This window comes from Sinocyclocheilus grahami, unplaced genomic scaffold (assembly GCF_001515645.1).
Source record: "Sinocyclocheilus grahami isolate Dianchi unplaced genomic scaffold, SAMN03320097.WGS_v1.1 scaffold1493.1, whole genome shotgun sequence".
In the NCBI taxonomy this organism is placed as follows: domain Eukaryota; kingdom Metazoa; phylum Chordata; class Actinopteri; order Cypriniformes; family Cyprinidae; genus Sinocyclocheilus; species Sinocyclocheilus grahami.
In genome coordinates, this window is record NW_015506672.1 from 138,021 (window position 1) to 152,635 (window position 14,615).

Sequence of the window (14,615 nt, forward strand, 5' to 3'; positions counted from 1 at the left end):
TCCGCACTCTCGCGGCTCAGACTGTGTGGGTGGAGGACACACTGAAGCTCTTGTTCCGGAGAGGATTGAATTCAGAGTTACAGTCAGAACTGGCCTGCCGGGATGAGGGAAGAAACCTGGGTGAGTTCATTGATCTTACTATTCAAATAGACAATCTGATCCGCTCTCGATGCTCTGCCCGAGCCACGCCTCGTTTCACATCAGAAACCACCAGCAGAGCCGAACCCATGCAGTTGGGATTCACTCACCTCACCCCCGAGGAATGGGAACGGCGTATGCAGAATCAACTGTGCCTCTACTGCGGTCAGGCGGGACACATGAGGACTTCCTGCCCAGTTCATCCCTCACCCAGTTCCCGATCGGTGAGTCTAAATACTCGCATGACCACCCCTGCCTCAAGCATAAAATTACCAGTCAAACTGCTAGTTAATGACACAACAATTACCACCACCGCTCTATTAGACTCTGGAGCGGCTGGTAACTTTGTCTCATATGAATTCGCTCAGCACCACAAACTAAAACTGACCCCTTGTAACTCTTCCCTGGCAGTGGAGGCGCTAGACGGACGGCCCCTTGGAGAGGGGAGGATTTTAAGCATCACCGAAGAAGTCAAATTACATGTTGGAACCCTGCACTCTGAATTCATACGATTCTTCGTCATCCACTCGCCCAATCACACTATCATTCTAGGACTGCCCTGGCTCCGCACTCACAATCCACTTATCTCTTGGAGGGAAGGACAAATTATTCAATGGGATGTCAAGATCATTGCCTGACAAAAATTACCCGCGCCTTCAGCAATGCCTCTCTATCCCCTGCTCCAGTCCCAAACAATCTTTCTCTGCCCTCAGAATACTCAGACCTCGCCGACGCCTTCAGTCAAAAAAAGGCGTCTCAGCTTCCCACTCACCGTTCTGTTGATTGTGATATTGATCACACCACTCCTCCTAAAGGCAGAATCTTCCTGTTATCTCAACCCGAATCTGAGGCCATGAAACTTTACATTGACGAGGAACTATCTAAGGGATTCATTCGACCCTCAACTTCTCCTGCCTCAGCCGGGTTCTTCTTTGTAAAGAAGAAGGACGGAGGGTTACGGCCATGCATTGATTACCGCGGCCTCAATGACATCACCGTTAAGTTTTGATACCCATTGCCCCTAGTTCCAGCCGCATTAGAACAGCTTCGCCAGGCCAAATACTACACCAAACTAGATTTGCGCAACGCCTACAACTTAATTCGCATCCGTGAAGGAGATGAATGGGAAACCACTTTTCCACCACTAGTGAGCACTATGAATATTTGGTTATGCCATTCGGCCTGGCAAACAGTCCTTCAGTTTTCCAATCGTTCATGAATGACATCTTCCGGGACATGCTCGACAGATGGGTAATTGTATACATCGACGATATCCTGATTTACTCAAACCAGAGGTGGGGGCAAGTCACACATTTTCAAGTCTGAAGCAAGTCTCAAGTCCCTACCATCAAGTCTCAAGCAAGTCTCAAGTCACAGTACAAACAAATCAAGCAAGTCAAGTCAAGTCAGTGGCTCACCTCAAGCAAGTCAAGTCAAGTCACAGTATCAGACAGGAACAAATATTTTTTGCCACACAACCTTATTAATTTTTCCTCGTGTTTATCCAAACATCTCGGGAGATTCTCTTGCTCCCTGTATTTGGCGCGCTGTGCTCCTGACTGTGCTAGAGCAGTGTAATGAACTGCGCAGACTCGGATCACTTCTGCCACTGGTTCAGTGGCTTGCGTTTTGTTTACCAAATTATATCGCAATGATTTATAATAATAATTAGAGTTGTTATAAAGTCAAGTCCTGCCGAGTCATGAAGGTCAAATCAAGTCAAATCTCAAGTCACTGGATCTCAAGTCCAAGTCAAGTCATTTTCTTTATTTAGTCAAGCAAGTCACAAGTCCTTAAATTTACGACTCGAGTCAAGCCATGTGACTCGAGTCCCCCACCTCTGACTCAAACACTCTGGAGGAACACATCCACCAGGTTAGATCTGTGCTGAAACGCCTCATGAAGTATCAACTCTACGCCAAAGCTGAGAAGTGCGAGTTTCACCGAACAAGCACCTCATTCCTCGGGTATATTATCAGTCAGGAGGGGGTAGCCATGGACGAGAGGAAAGTCAAGGCAGTGTTGGAGTGGCCCCAACCTCAGACAGTCATGGAATTGCAACGTTTCCTGTGGTTTGCAAACTTCTACAGGCGATTCATCAGGGGTTTCAGTTCCCTCTGACTACCATGACCAAACGTCACACATCCAGACTGAATTGGTCCCCAGAGTCACGTCTGGCCTTCGACGAATTAAAGACTCGGTTCACTACTGCCCCATTCTCCGACATCCAGACCCAGAACACCCATTCATTGTGGAGGTTGATGCTTCTAATACTAGGCGCTATACTATCTCAGCGTCATTGTTCCCCCGCTAAGATGTATCCATGTGCTTTCTTCTCCCGCAAACTGAGCGCCACCGAACGGAACTACGACGTGGGCAACCGTGAACTTCTTGCCATGAAACTAGCACTCGAAGAATGGCGGCACTGGCTGGAGGGGGCCACTCACCCGTTTACCGTCCTAACCGATCATAAGAACTTGAAGTACCTGCGTTCGGCTAGACGTCTAAACCCCAGACAGGCCAGGTGGGCGTTGTTCTTCACCAGATTTCGGTTCACCGTCACATAAAGACCAGGTTCCAAGAACACTAAGGCCGACGCTCTCTCACGCCAAACCGAGGAAACGGTCCAAGCCACCTCTAGCGACACTATCCTACCTGGAAGCCTTCTCGTGGCACCTGTACAGTGGGATATCATGACGGAGATCGATCATTTACACACACACATATAAGCCACACCATTTCACGAACTCCTTGCGAAGTCCTGATTTGCCCTGGCTGTCATTTCCGAGCGTTATACCCGTGTTTTGTTTTCTGTGCTTTGATCTTGGACTGTTTCCTGTTTCTCTGATTGTTATCTGCCTGCCCCGACTTGGATTGTTTCACCCGGACTCTGTTCACTAGCCACCTGCCCCGATCTCTCGCCTGGTTCACGATTCTGCCTCTGCCTTGTCTCTACTGTTCTGCCTTGCCGGTATTTGACCCTGTATTGTCTGACTATTCTTAATAAACTGCAAATGGATCCAAACCCTTCTGGTGTGTCACTTCAGAGCTACCATCTGGATCAAATAATTTAGACACATTTGGATCATTTTCACTGGATGTGATTAAAAATAAAAGATTAGATTGAAGTAGTTATACTATACATCATAGATCTAAAAAGGTCTAGCATTTAGTGGACAGTCAACAACATGTTCCTTTAAATATAACCCATATCTTATGTTTGCTCTCTAAATAACAGGGTCCTCCTGGAAAAGATGGAAATGAGGTAAAATGTTATACTTTTTTATATGAACTCATATTATTATTGATCTACAACTTAATGGAATTTAAAGTAATGCTGCTTAAATGAGAGTGACTTATGTAATATCTTAATTATATACTGGCTTATGTAATGTGCATTTTCCCTACAGGGACAAAGAGGGCCACCTGGCATGCAGGTAATATACATGTGTGTGCCTACGAACCTATGTGAATCATACAGTGGTCCCTTAAGAATTTGGACACTTCAGCCAAAATTAAAAAAAGCATGAATGTTGCATTAATATCAAAATAATCAAAACAACAAAATATCAAATCAAGTGGTATTTGTAATGTACAATTAAATGCTTAAAGCAAACCACAAAATAGTAAGTTTCTTTCAAATACTATAATGATATATATGTCAGATTTTGATGAAAGATTAACAAGACACAGGGGTATGTTTAGAGTTTTGGAGGCCACAAGCAAGTGGTGCCAGTGGGGCCCCCACTGTAGAAATTGCTTTCCTGGTCCCCACGCAACTGCACATGCTACTGCCAAAACAAAAGAAATGTTCCCCTGTGGATTTACTTGACAGATTAATTGTTAATTAAACTACTATTTATTTTTCATTGCACAATATTTGCCTACAAAATTAATATCCATTTTTTTCTCATTTAGGGTATGAATGGTGTCAATGGCATACCTGGCCCACAGGGCCCTGTAGGGCAAAAGGTTAGATTTTCACCCCCTTTTTCTGTTTTCATACACACAAAGCCAACCTTAATTTTTATGCAGTTGTCTGGCATATAGGGGGATAAGGGTGCTCCAGGTACTGAGGGGAAGAGAGGGACTGATGGATCCCCTGGCATGATGGTAAGCCATCTGTTGAGAAGCTGGTAATTATAATGAGAAGATGGAGTTACAGAGTTTAAGAGTTGTAGTTGCATTCAGGTCAGTTTACTAAGTAAGGGCACATACTAAAACAATACAAAATCCTGATTCCTTAGGGTGAAAAGGGAGATGTTGGAGATCCAGGACCCCAGGTGAATGTTTAACAAAGTCTTTCATTCATTACATATTTATTTTTGATCATAATAGATGCTTGACAGTCATTTCCATCTGTCTCTCTTGCAGGGTTTGCCTGGAGAGAAAGGAGCTACTGGCTTCATAGAAAATGCTGATCTGGCTGTTAGACTAAACACTCTACAGGTACATTTCAGTTAGAAAATTGGTAATTGTGTAAAGACCCTTCTGTTATCTCCAATAATTACTTTTTGTATTGATATATTCTTTGTACCAATAGGGGCCTCCAGGCCCTCCAGGAGAGCAAGGGCCAAAAGTGAGTTATAAGTTTACATTGAACTACATTGTTATACAGCATTTACCATTTGCTGTGACACTATAACATTCAGATATATCTCAAATATGTCTTTGTAACAGGGAGAAATGGGCTTACCTGGAGCACCAGGACCTGAAGGAAAGCAGGTTTGTTCATTCACAGTCTGATTATACATAGTTATACAAGTGTACTGTAATGAATAGCTTGATGCCTCATTCAGGGCCATAAGGGAGAGAGAGGTGATGTAGGAGAGCCTGGAGCAGCAGGAGCAAAAGGGGGAAAGGGGGACATTGGGCTATCAGGGCCTTCAGTGAGCATTACCAACAATCAACATATCATGTTTACTGCAACCTTGTAAGATCATGATATATGTTTATTTGTTGTGGCATTTTAGGGGGAAGCAGGGCAAAAGGGAGATAAAGGAGACTCTAGGCTTAAGGACAATCTGGTGAGTTTAAAACACACTTATATGAAAATCCTATGTAATCCAGATGTAATTTAATTGGATTAATCTTGATAACTCTTTTGTAGGCCCAGATTATCTCTATGCCTGGCCCACCAGGGCCACCGGGACCCCCTGGGCCTGCCGTACGGAATACAGTTTAATACTTCCTAACTTGATTTTTGATAAGATAAAAAATAAGTTCAGAGGCATATTGTTAAGGAAAGCTAAGCATACTAAACTTTTTTTCCATTTAATTTCTTTCAGGGATATGGATTGCCTGGACCCAAGGTGAGACTCTGAAGCATTGTTGAAATTTCATGTTCATGGGAAATGAAATATTTATCATAAATCTAACATAAATTTAAATGTAACACAGGGAGAGCCTGGTGAGTCAGTTAAAGGAGAAAAGGGCAATGCTGGAGAGAGAGGTCCACCTGGGCAGCGGGTAAGATTTGCTGCAAAAACCAATATGCAGAAACCATTTTAAGACTTGTAGAGATATGAAAAGGCTAGTTTGATACAATTCTGCTTGTTGTGCTTAGGGTCTTCAAGGCTTTCCGGGGTCTAATGGCTTGATAGGCCTGCCAGGTGCAAAAGGTGAAAAGGTCAGTGTTTTGTACCTTAAAAAGACAAGTTAATAAGGCCTAAAATGACTACAAATAACCTGTTACCGTTGTTTCTTTTGCCATTGTGTTTTGTTTTCAAGGGAAAACCAGGTGAACCAGGTTTAGATGTAAGTAATCATTATGCTGTTAGTTATGGAAGTATATAAAGTCATTTCTTACTGAACATGGCTCTCCCGTGATAGGGTTTCCCAGGGCTTCAAGGAGAAAAGGGGGACAGAGGAGACAAAGGGGAGAAGGTTAATTATTATTATTATTATTATTTTTCACTTCCAGTGATTACTTTTTGTATGAGTTAAATAAGGCTTACACGGCTTTGTGGAATAGTTTTGTACACTGTAATGGACAGGGTTGGGAGGGTTACTTTTAAAATGTATTCCGTTACAAATTACTTCATTAAAAAAGTATTCAGTAACGTAATCCAAGTACCACAATATAAAAGTAATGTAATCTGATTACTTTTGGATTACTTCAAGTTACATATGTAAGTCAGTGGCTATACAGTTTAGTATTAGTTTTATTTTATTTCTTTAACATGTAAAAGTAAAAATAAATATAGTTTATACACAACTTTAAAAAATTTACACCATATACATATTAGTCTATTTTAAAATAAGCCTACATGTCGAAATGCAATCTTTCTTTATTTCATTGACTGATCTGGGGTGTGGGGACTCTCATGTTAATTTCTACATTTTCAGGCTAATTTTCCGCTAGTTCTGTACAACTATGTTATTTCCTTTATCCTCTTTGAAAACAAAATAACTGTGAAATTTCCAGACATGAAAACGTTTTTCCCAGCAGGAAGCATCGTAATTAATTCATCCCAAGTTTGAGGATAAATATTTTAGACGGGTGTTATTTGTGCACGCACCAGCAGGTGGCTCACGTGAGTCAACGTGTCAACAGAACCAGGAACTAGAGCCCTGCATTTCAGTCCGGGCCAGATGGGCCCCGACTTTTTTTTACGCCCTAGGGCCAATTATCATAGTTCAGACGCGGGCCGGGCCTCTGGCCTGTTTTAGGCTTCTCCTTATTTTTATATTTTAGACATCCATCAATTAGTGATGAAAAAAAATTGCCGCGCTGGTGGGAACAACACGAAACCGTGCTACTGCGACTGTCACGAGCGGCTAGACTGTGTTTAGTGTTTAGCAGCATGTGTGCAGTCAGTGCTGTTGAAGAGATCTGCGTTTTCAAATGCACACAATAGGCTAAAGCTTGCTGCAAAGCCCCAGCAAAAGTAATTACCATGAATGTGTCAGGGGGAAATAGTAAGGAGATAATTGAATTATTTACTAATAAACTAGTGTTCTGAGTCGGTGTCGGATAAAGTTGGTGACCCTGACTCACCATATCCCCATTAGACGCGCCTTTAGAGAGAAGTGCATCTTTACGGATTATGATTATAATGAGAGTTTTTGTTTTCGTTACGTTTTATTGCGTTACGTAGTAATTTAAAGCTTTCTATAGATATATTTATCATGTCTGTGAGGCATGTATTGACTGAGTTTCGGATAATTTTTTTGAAGCGCTCCTGTTCAAGACGAGATGGCAGAAAGCACATCATGTTTGTTTTCTTTATTTTATAAAAGCACACCGTTTTCTTGATATTGTGAGTACACACGAATAAAAGTAGACCTGTTACAGTTCCGAATTATGTATTACTCTTACCTTTATGAGCAAAAATGACGGCGTATCCACTGAATAAAAATGCAAGTGATCGCGCTGGCGCCTCCATGTCCTGCAAAATGCGTTTTAGCTTGCACTCTCCGCACAAACTACTGGATACAGCGCACATTTAGGCCTATCTAGGTTTAACGTTTAAACATTGTTATATGCTTGAACTGTTTTATCTATAGATTTTATTTTAGGCAAGTCATGATGATTTGAGAAGGCTAAATTGATCAAACATAGAATTGTGATGAAACAGTGCTAAATATATAGCGTTACGTCAAAATACTAATTTATTTAATTTTAAATTAAACAAATGTAATCCTTATAGTATTCCCACTTTTTACACAATGTAACTGTAATCTGAATACTTTGTTTTTTGATGTAACTGTAACGGATTTCAGTTACTAGATTTTTGTATCCTGATTACATAACGTCATTACATGTATTCCGTTACTCCCCAACCCTGGTAATGGATTATAAGATGACTAACATACTGGTAAGATTTTGTCAAAACAAAACAGTTTTGTCTTAAATTAATATCTTTTATTGCCATAATTATTTATGTGTTGAAATGTTGTGTAATAAGTGGTATGACTGCATCATTTCCCTTAAATGTCCGTCTAGTTTGAACTTGCCACTTGCTCGCAACTGCTGTCTTCACGGAAGCTTTCAAATACTTCAACTCAAATCAATATTTTGTGTCTAATTATTTACTTATGTGGCAAGTAGCCATCTAATAAGCGGGATAATGTACATCAAGCCAATTGATATTGCAGAATAACCCCCTTCAGAGTGATACAAGACCCCGACGTCAGGGGTTATTCTGCGATAACAACCAGCTGGATGTACATTATCCCTTACATATGGTATATTATTTTAAAATAACTTCTTAATGACAATCTGGCCAGCTTTTTTCAAAATAGTTTCCTTTTTTTACCATACCTTTCCACTGTGCTCTTCTTTACTTCTACATGCAGGGTGAGAGAGGCTCAATAGGAAAAAAAGGTCTGAAAGGACAGAAGGGAGAGCAAGGACCTCCAGGGCTTGATCAGCCTTGTCCTGTGGTATGTCATGAAACCATGTGAATGTTGTTGCAATGTTTTTTTTTGTTTGTTTTTTTGTAAATCCCTTCAATGCAAGTGTATGGCAAAGTCAGCTTCATGTGCATGTATTGAAAGAATTTACAACTGATCAAATTTGACATGGATGGGTTTCACTGACAGGACACCAGTGGGTTTAGAGAACATGGTGGGGAGGCAAGGGCTCCATCAGATGCCCGCTGCCCTTTGGTACAGTATTTTTTTTCTTGTGTGTGCCCACATCATTTCGATGTTTCCATCCTGGTGCTTGGGGTTCCCTTGTCCACAACCATGAGATCTGACTCTCACAGTGGCTTGGCATAGACCAGAGCTTTTGAAATTCCTTATCATACAGGTGCATCTCAATCAATTAGAATGTCGTGGAAAAGTTCATTTATTTCAGTAATTCAACTCAAATTGTGAAACTCGTGTATTAAATAAATTCAATGCACACAGACTGAAGTAGTTTAAGTCTTTGGTTCTTTTAATTGTGATGATTTTGGCTCACATTTAACAAAAACCCACCAATTCACTATCTCAACAAATTAGAATATGGTGACATGCCAATCAGCTAATCAACTCAAAACACCTGCAAAGGTTTCCTGAGCCTTCAAAATGGTCTCTCAGTTTGGTTCACTAGGCTACACAATCATGTGGAAGACTGCGGATCTGACAGTTGTCCAGAAGACAATCATTGACACCCGTCACAAGGAGGGTAAGCCACAAACATTCACTGCCAAAGAAGCTGGCTGTTCACAGAATGCTGTATCCAAGCATGTTAACAGAAAGTTGAGTGGAAGGAAAAAGTGTGGAAGAAAAAGATGCACAACCAACCGAGAGAACCGCAGCCTTATGAGGATTGTCAAGCAAAATCGATTCAAGAATTTGAGTGAACTTCACAAGGAATGGACTGAGGCTGCGGTCAAGGCATCAAGAGCCACCACACACAAACGTGTCAAGGAATTTGGCTACAGTTGTCATATTCCTCTTGTTAAGGAGACTGGGTCTCGCGCACTGGCATCCTCGCCCTCTTGGAACCCGGAGAAAAAGGAACCCACTCTTCTGTTGACGTTTTGGGCACCACTGGCTGGGTAGCCAGCGGCGGAACAGAAAAAAACAGGAACAAAGGTTTCTCCACCCGGCCCTCCGCCGGGGGAAGGAGTGGTGCGGTCACCATCTCCTGAAGAGCCGGATCCAAGAACCCCGGGTCGCCCGTCCCAGGGACGCCGCCCGCCCTCACTCTTCACGGGCTTGGCAGGGGTGGGGACAGGCTGCGCCTCTTTCCTGCGGCCAGCTCCACGCTGCGGCCATTGTGAAGGCTGCTGCTGCGGCCGAGCTGGAGCGAAGATGGAGGCCACAGGAGGGCACTCTCGGCGACGAGCAGACAGAGGGGCTGCAGCCGGCGGTGGGGTGCGGACAGCAGCAGACCGCCGGGGCAGGATGTGTCGGAACGCCTCCGTCTGCTTCTGTGCGGTGGAGAACTGTTGGGCAGAGCCTTCCACCGCTTCGCCGTATAGGCCGGCCTGGGAGATCGGGGAGTCCAGGAAGCGATGCTTGTTGGTCTCCCTCACATCCGCCCAGGTCAGCCATAAGTGGCGCTCCTGGACCACCAATGTGGACATTGTCTGACCCAGGGCCCGCGCGGTGACTTTCGTCACCCTAAGCGCGAGGTCCGTTGCCGTGCGCAGTTCCTGCAGCACACCTGGGTCAGCACCACCCTCGTGCAACTGCTTCAACGCTTTGGCCTGGTGGACTTGCAGGAGGGCCATGGCATGCAGGGCGGAAGCAGGCTGTCCAGCAGCACTGTAAGCCTTAGCCGAGAGCGGACGAGAACTTACAGGCCCTGGACGGAAGGTGTGGACTACCCCTCCAGGCGGCGGCGTTTTGCAGGCAGAGCTGCATGGCAATAGCGCGCTCAACCGGAGGGATGTCCACATACCCTTGGACCGCCCCCTGTCGAGGGTGGTGAGGACGGAGGAGGCACCAAGTCTGTTTCGGGCAGAAAAAGGTGCCTTCCAAGACTTAGTAACCTCCTCATGCACTTCCGGGAAGAATGGAACCGGAGGCGGCTGCCGACGCCGGCCTGCGCCCCCAGGAACCAATCATCCAGCCTCGAGCGTTCGGGAGAAGGAGGAGGCCTCCAGTGCAGCCCGACACTCTCGGCTCGCCCTCCAATGCAGCGATCGACATCCTGTCCTCTGCCTGTGTCCTACACAAGATGCTGGACCCCGCCCTGTCCGAGGACCCAGCACACTCGTCCGGAAGCACCAGGTGGTGCGACATGCTTCATGGCAAGGGGGATACCCCCCCCTTTAATGAGGAGGTATCTAGACTGCAACGTCACGATGTTCATGTTCCCACACTGAGAACATAACTCATCCATGAGTGCTGCTTCAGCGTGCTGTAAGCCCAGGCACGAGAGGCAGCGATCATGACCATCAGATGGAGGCAGGAAACGACCGCATCTAGAAACGCACGAGCGGGAAGCCATCTTTAAAAATACACCCGTCGCTCGTGGAGCTCTTTTAGACATTTGCTCTTTTAGGAAAAAAAGGAAACACTCTTTTAGAGAGAGCGCTGAAGCGCCCAGGGGAGGTTGCGGCGAGACCGCAGAATGGCAGCTGCAGCACGCTGAAGATGAGCAGCACTGAATGGCAACCCCTGCTGATGCGCCGTAACACCAACGCCAGCTGTTTCTTCCAAACACTCACGGAGATTCGTCCTGAGAAGGCTCGGCTCCGAAGCGAAAAGCTGATGTGCGTTTGCACGCGCTCTCCTTTTATACCCGCGCTGCGGGCGGGGTGCGCGTGGCGAAACACGCACGCCAAATGTCATTGGCTTGTTTAATTTACACTCGAAGGTGATTGGGCTCTCACGCGACTGACGTAACGTAGAACGTGACTGACTGAAAGGGAACAGGGTGTCCGCGGGTCCTTAAAATGTCTTAAATTCGGATTCGATGGGTCTTAAATATTTTTGGTCTCATTACCACTAAAATATCTTCAGTCTGACGGACCTTAATGACTTTACAATCATTGGACAGACTGAAGATGTTTTCTTCCCCACGGTAAGTTACTGCGTCATCAGAGAGAATTACAGTAAGTTAGCAGAATACAGAATACAAGCTCGCGCTGCTGAGGCTCACTCTGTTTGTCTCGAGACTTCAGAACAAATGAGCGTGACAGCACACATAAATTCAGAAGAAACACACTGAGGTAAAAATTCCAAATGTTTCGTTTATTCATAACATGATATAGTTAAATAACACCATGACAAGTGAGCTCTTTTACTCAATATTCTCACGACGCAAAAAACAATAACATTCAAAACACCTACAGAGTGCACGCATTACGTGAAGTCTAGTGCGCGTGCGCATTTGCAGTGCGCTCTGCCTGATCACTGCATGATTCAGTCTATTAAAATACATTCAGAATGATCACAAATTCAAGACATGGGGGCAGAAAATGTGTATATGTATACTCAAGTTCACACGGAAGAGTGCCTTTTTTTCTCCAAAAATTACTATATACAAATGTGATATTGATTTTTTTACAACAGTTCAATAAACTAGAAGTTTTATTAAGAGACTTACGTTTTAGACACCATATTGCCTGTTTTTGCGCTATTTCTGTGCTATTTCGCCAACAAAAATTATTACAAACAAAGCCACAGCGCTGTTTCGCGTCTCTGAGCAACATGACGGTGTTTCGTTCCCGAATGAATCAACCGTTTAAATAATTCGGTTCAGTCGCAATGACTCACTTATTAACAGTGACTTACTGCCACCTACTGGCGGTTTTAATTTCACATTTAAAGTATCTTTTCATTTAAATTATTTCAAATATCAGTATTCAAAGTTTTATGTTTAATATAACAAAACATTATTTATGCATTTGTAACTGCAGGTTAAATGCATTCATGTTCTGCATTAAACAGCGTGTAAACATCTAAATGCCACTTCAGATGCAGCTTATGTCTGGATTGCAAAGATGAATTTTGTTGATACTGATTTAATTAGCTTGGTAACAGCCCAAATGTCTTATTCTTATTCACTGATTAAATTTAAGAATTTGACTCAAAAGATAATGCACACTTATATAAAATTGGCTTTATAAAGGTTAAATCCCCATAAAAGGTAAAAATCTATTTAAACTTATCTGACCACCACACAGGATATGAAGAATATCAAAAACTTTAGGAGTCAGCTGTCCACGAAAGTCCTTAAGATACCAGCATGATAACACACTCAATCAGTTGAATGAATGACTCAATACTCACTCATTAAGTGACTTACCGTCACTTACTGGTAGTTCAGTTGAGAAGTTTGTTGAAAAGTATGCATTTTTCCCCTCAACATTTCTTATTTGTATATTGACATGTAAGATGATGCATACATCTAAAAAGGTTAAAAATAGGCATTTGTAAAGGTAAATATGCAGATTTAAGTATGTAAAAGCTGATAGAACACTGATGAAAATATTGCTTATAATAGTGATGCAGTTATTTTGCAGGGATATTTTGTATGGAATATTGCCTGCTGACATGAAAAGTTCATTGTATATAGTAGTAATAAATACCATTTATTACAGCATTGATATTTTGTTTTCTTTTTAATTTATACACATTCAATATTACATATATGTATGTAATAAAATGTGTATTTCCATTACAGGTTTAGGGGTGGAGAAGCTCATAGCCCAAGTTGCTTGAAGTCCAGTGTTAAGTTTGTGATGATTTGGGGTGCAATGTCATCTGCTGGTGTTGGTCCATTGTGTTTTTTGAAAACCAACGTCACTGCACCCGTTTACCAAGAAATTTTGGAGCACTTCATGCTTCCTTCTGCTGACCAGCTTTTTGAAGATGCTGATTTCATTTTCCAGCAGGATTTGGCACCTGCCTACACAGCCAAAAGCACCAAAAGTTGGTTAAATGACCATGGAGTTGGTGTGCTTGACTGGCCAGCAAACTCACCAGACCTGGAATTGTCAAGAGGAAAATGAGAAACAAGAGACCAAAAAATGCAGATGAGCTGAAGGCCACTGTCAAAGAAACCTGGGCTTCCATACCACCTCAGCAGTGCCACAAACTGATCACCTCCATGCCACACCGAATTGAGGCAGCAATTAAAGCAAAAGGAGCCCCTACCAAGTATTGAGTACATGTACAGTAAATGAACATACTTTCCAGAAGGCCAACAATTCACTAAAAATGTTTTTTTTATTGGTCTTATGTAGGGATGGGTATCGTTAAGATTTTAACGGTATTACTACTCTTATCGATACTGCTTAACGATTCGGTACTTTAACGGTATTCTTATTGGTACTTTTTGTTATATATATATACATACATGTATGTATGTATGTATATGTGTGTATATATATATGACAAATTAAGAGCTGAATTAACATCGCTTTATATTCTGAAATGTAAAATAAACATTTAATTAAATTAATATAAAACATCAATTTGTAAATGCACCAGTGTGCAGGCATTTTTTGTGTTTTACACATAAGATACAGTAAGAACATGAACAAAGAAACAAAGTAAAACAAACTGACAAATACAATAAAACAAATATACAAATGAAATGAAATAAACAATGCTGTAATTTTTCCATTAAGTTCTACTAACATTACTGTTCAGGTAAGTAATAGTCTACAAAAGAAATCTAAAAGTAATCAAATGTAAATGAACAGTGCAAAGTTTTCATTGTATGTATTGATAGATTAATGCTTATTAAAGCTATAACGTTATTCAGATTAAGAGCAGATTTGCATTTTGATGGCCCAAGCGCCAGTCTGTCACTTTAAAACAATATATTGACACACATCGGATTTTCTCCCAACTGTTCTCCTCCACTTAAGACATAAACTGTGTTCAGGTAAATACTCTCCAAGCCGGCCATTTTGACATATTTGTGTGTATTTGATCGTTTGGACATGCGCCCGAAGCTCAAAGTGTAATTTGTTTGTCCATTTTGGAGCGTGGTGCGCACACACATTTCAGCCTGAGGAACAGTGTCTCTTGTGCGGATTGTGCTTTCAACGTTTTATTATCAAACATGTCCTGCAATT

At 42.5% G+C, this 14,615-nt stretch overlaps 1 protein-coding gene across 4 annotated transcripts in view; it reads left to right on the forward strand.

Moving 5' to 3' along the window:
* Window positions 1–14,615, forward strand: part of LOC107570695 (collagen alpha-1(XXIII) chain-like) — a 128,111-nt gene that overhangs the window by 102,309 nt on the left and 11,187 nt on the right. For 3 of the 4 annotated variants that reach the window (XM_016256952.1, XM_016256954.1, XM_016256953.1), the window contains 17 exons: window positions 3,377–3,403; window positions 3,549–3,575; window positions 4,057–4,110; window positions 4,189–4,251; window positions 4,386–4,421; window positions 4,513–4,587; window positions 4,682–4,717; window positions 4,819–4,863; window positions 4,938–5,027; window positions 5,112–5,165; window positions 5,249–5,305; window positions 5,427–5,450; window positions 5,539–5,607; window positions 5,705–5,767; window positions 5,869–5,895; window positions 5,971–6,024; window positions 8,440–8,526. In XM_016256952.1, the coding sequence (XP_016112438.1) occupies window positions 3,377–3,403; window positions 3,549–3,575; window positions 4,057–4,110; window positions 4,189–4,251; window positions 4,386–4,421; window positions 4,513–4,587; window positions 4,682–4,717; window positions 4,819–4,863; window positions 4,938–5,027; window positions 5,112–5,165; window positions 5,249–5,305; window positions 5,427–5,450; window positions 5,539–5,607; window positions 5,705–5,767; window positions 5,869–5,895; window positions 5,971–6,024; window positions 8,440–8,526 (888 nt within the window). Of the gene's footprint in view, window positions 1–3,376; window positions 3,404–3,548; window positions 3,576–4,056; window positions 4,111–4,188; window positions 4,252–4,385; window positions 4,422–4,512; window positions 4,588–4,681; window positions 4,718–4,818; window positions 4,864–4,937; window positions 5,028–5,111; window positions 5,166–5,248; window positions 5,306–5,426; window positions 5,451–5,538; window positions 5,608–5,704; window positions 5,768–5,868; window positions 5,896–5,970; window positions 6,025–8,439; window positions 8,527–14,615 lie in introns of those variants that run through there. The other variant, XR_001607070.1, reaches the window with a different exon arrangement.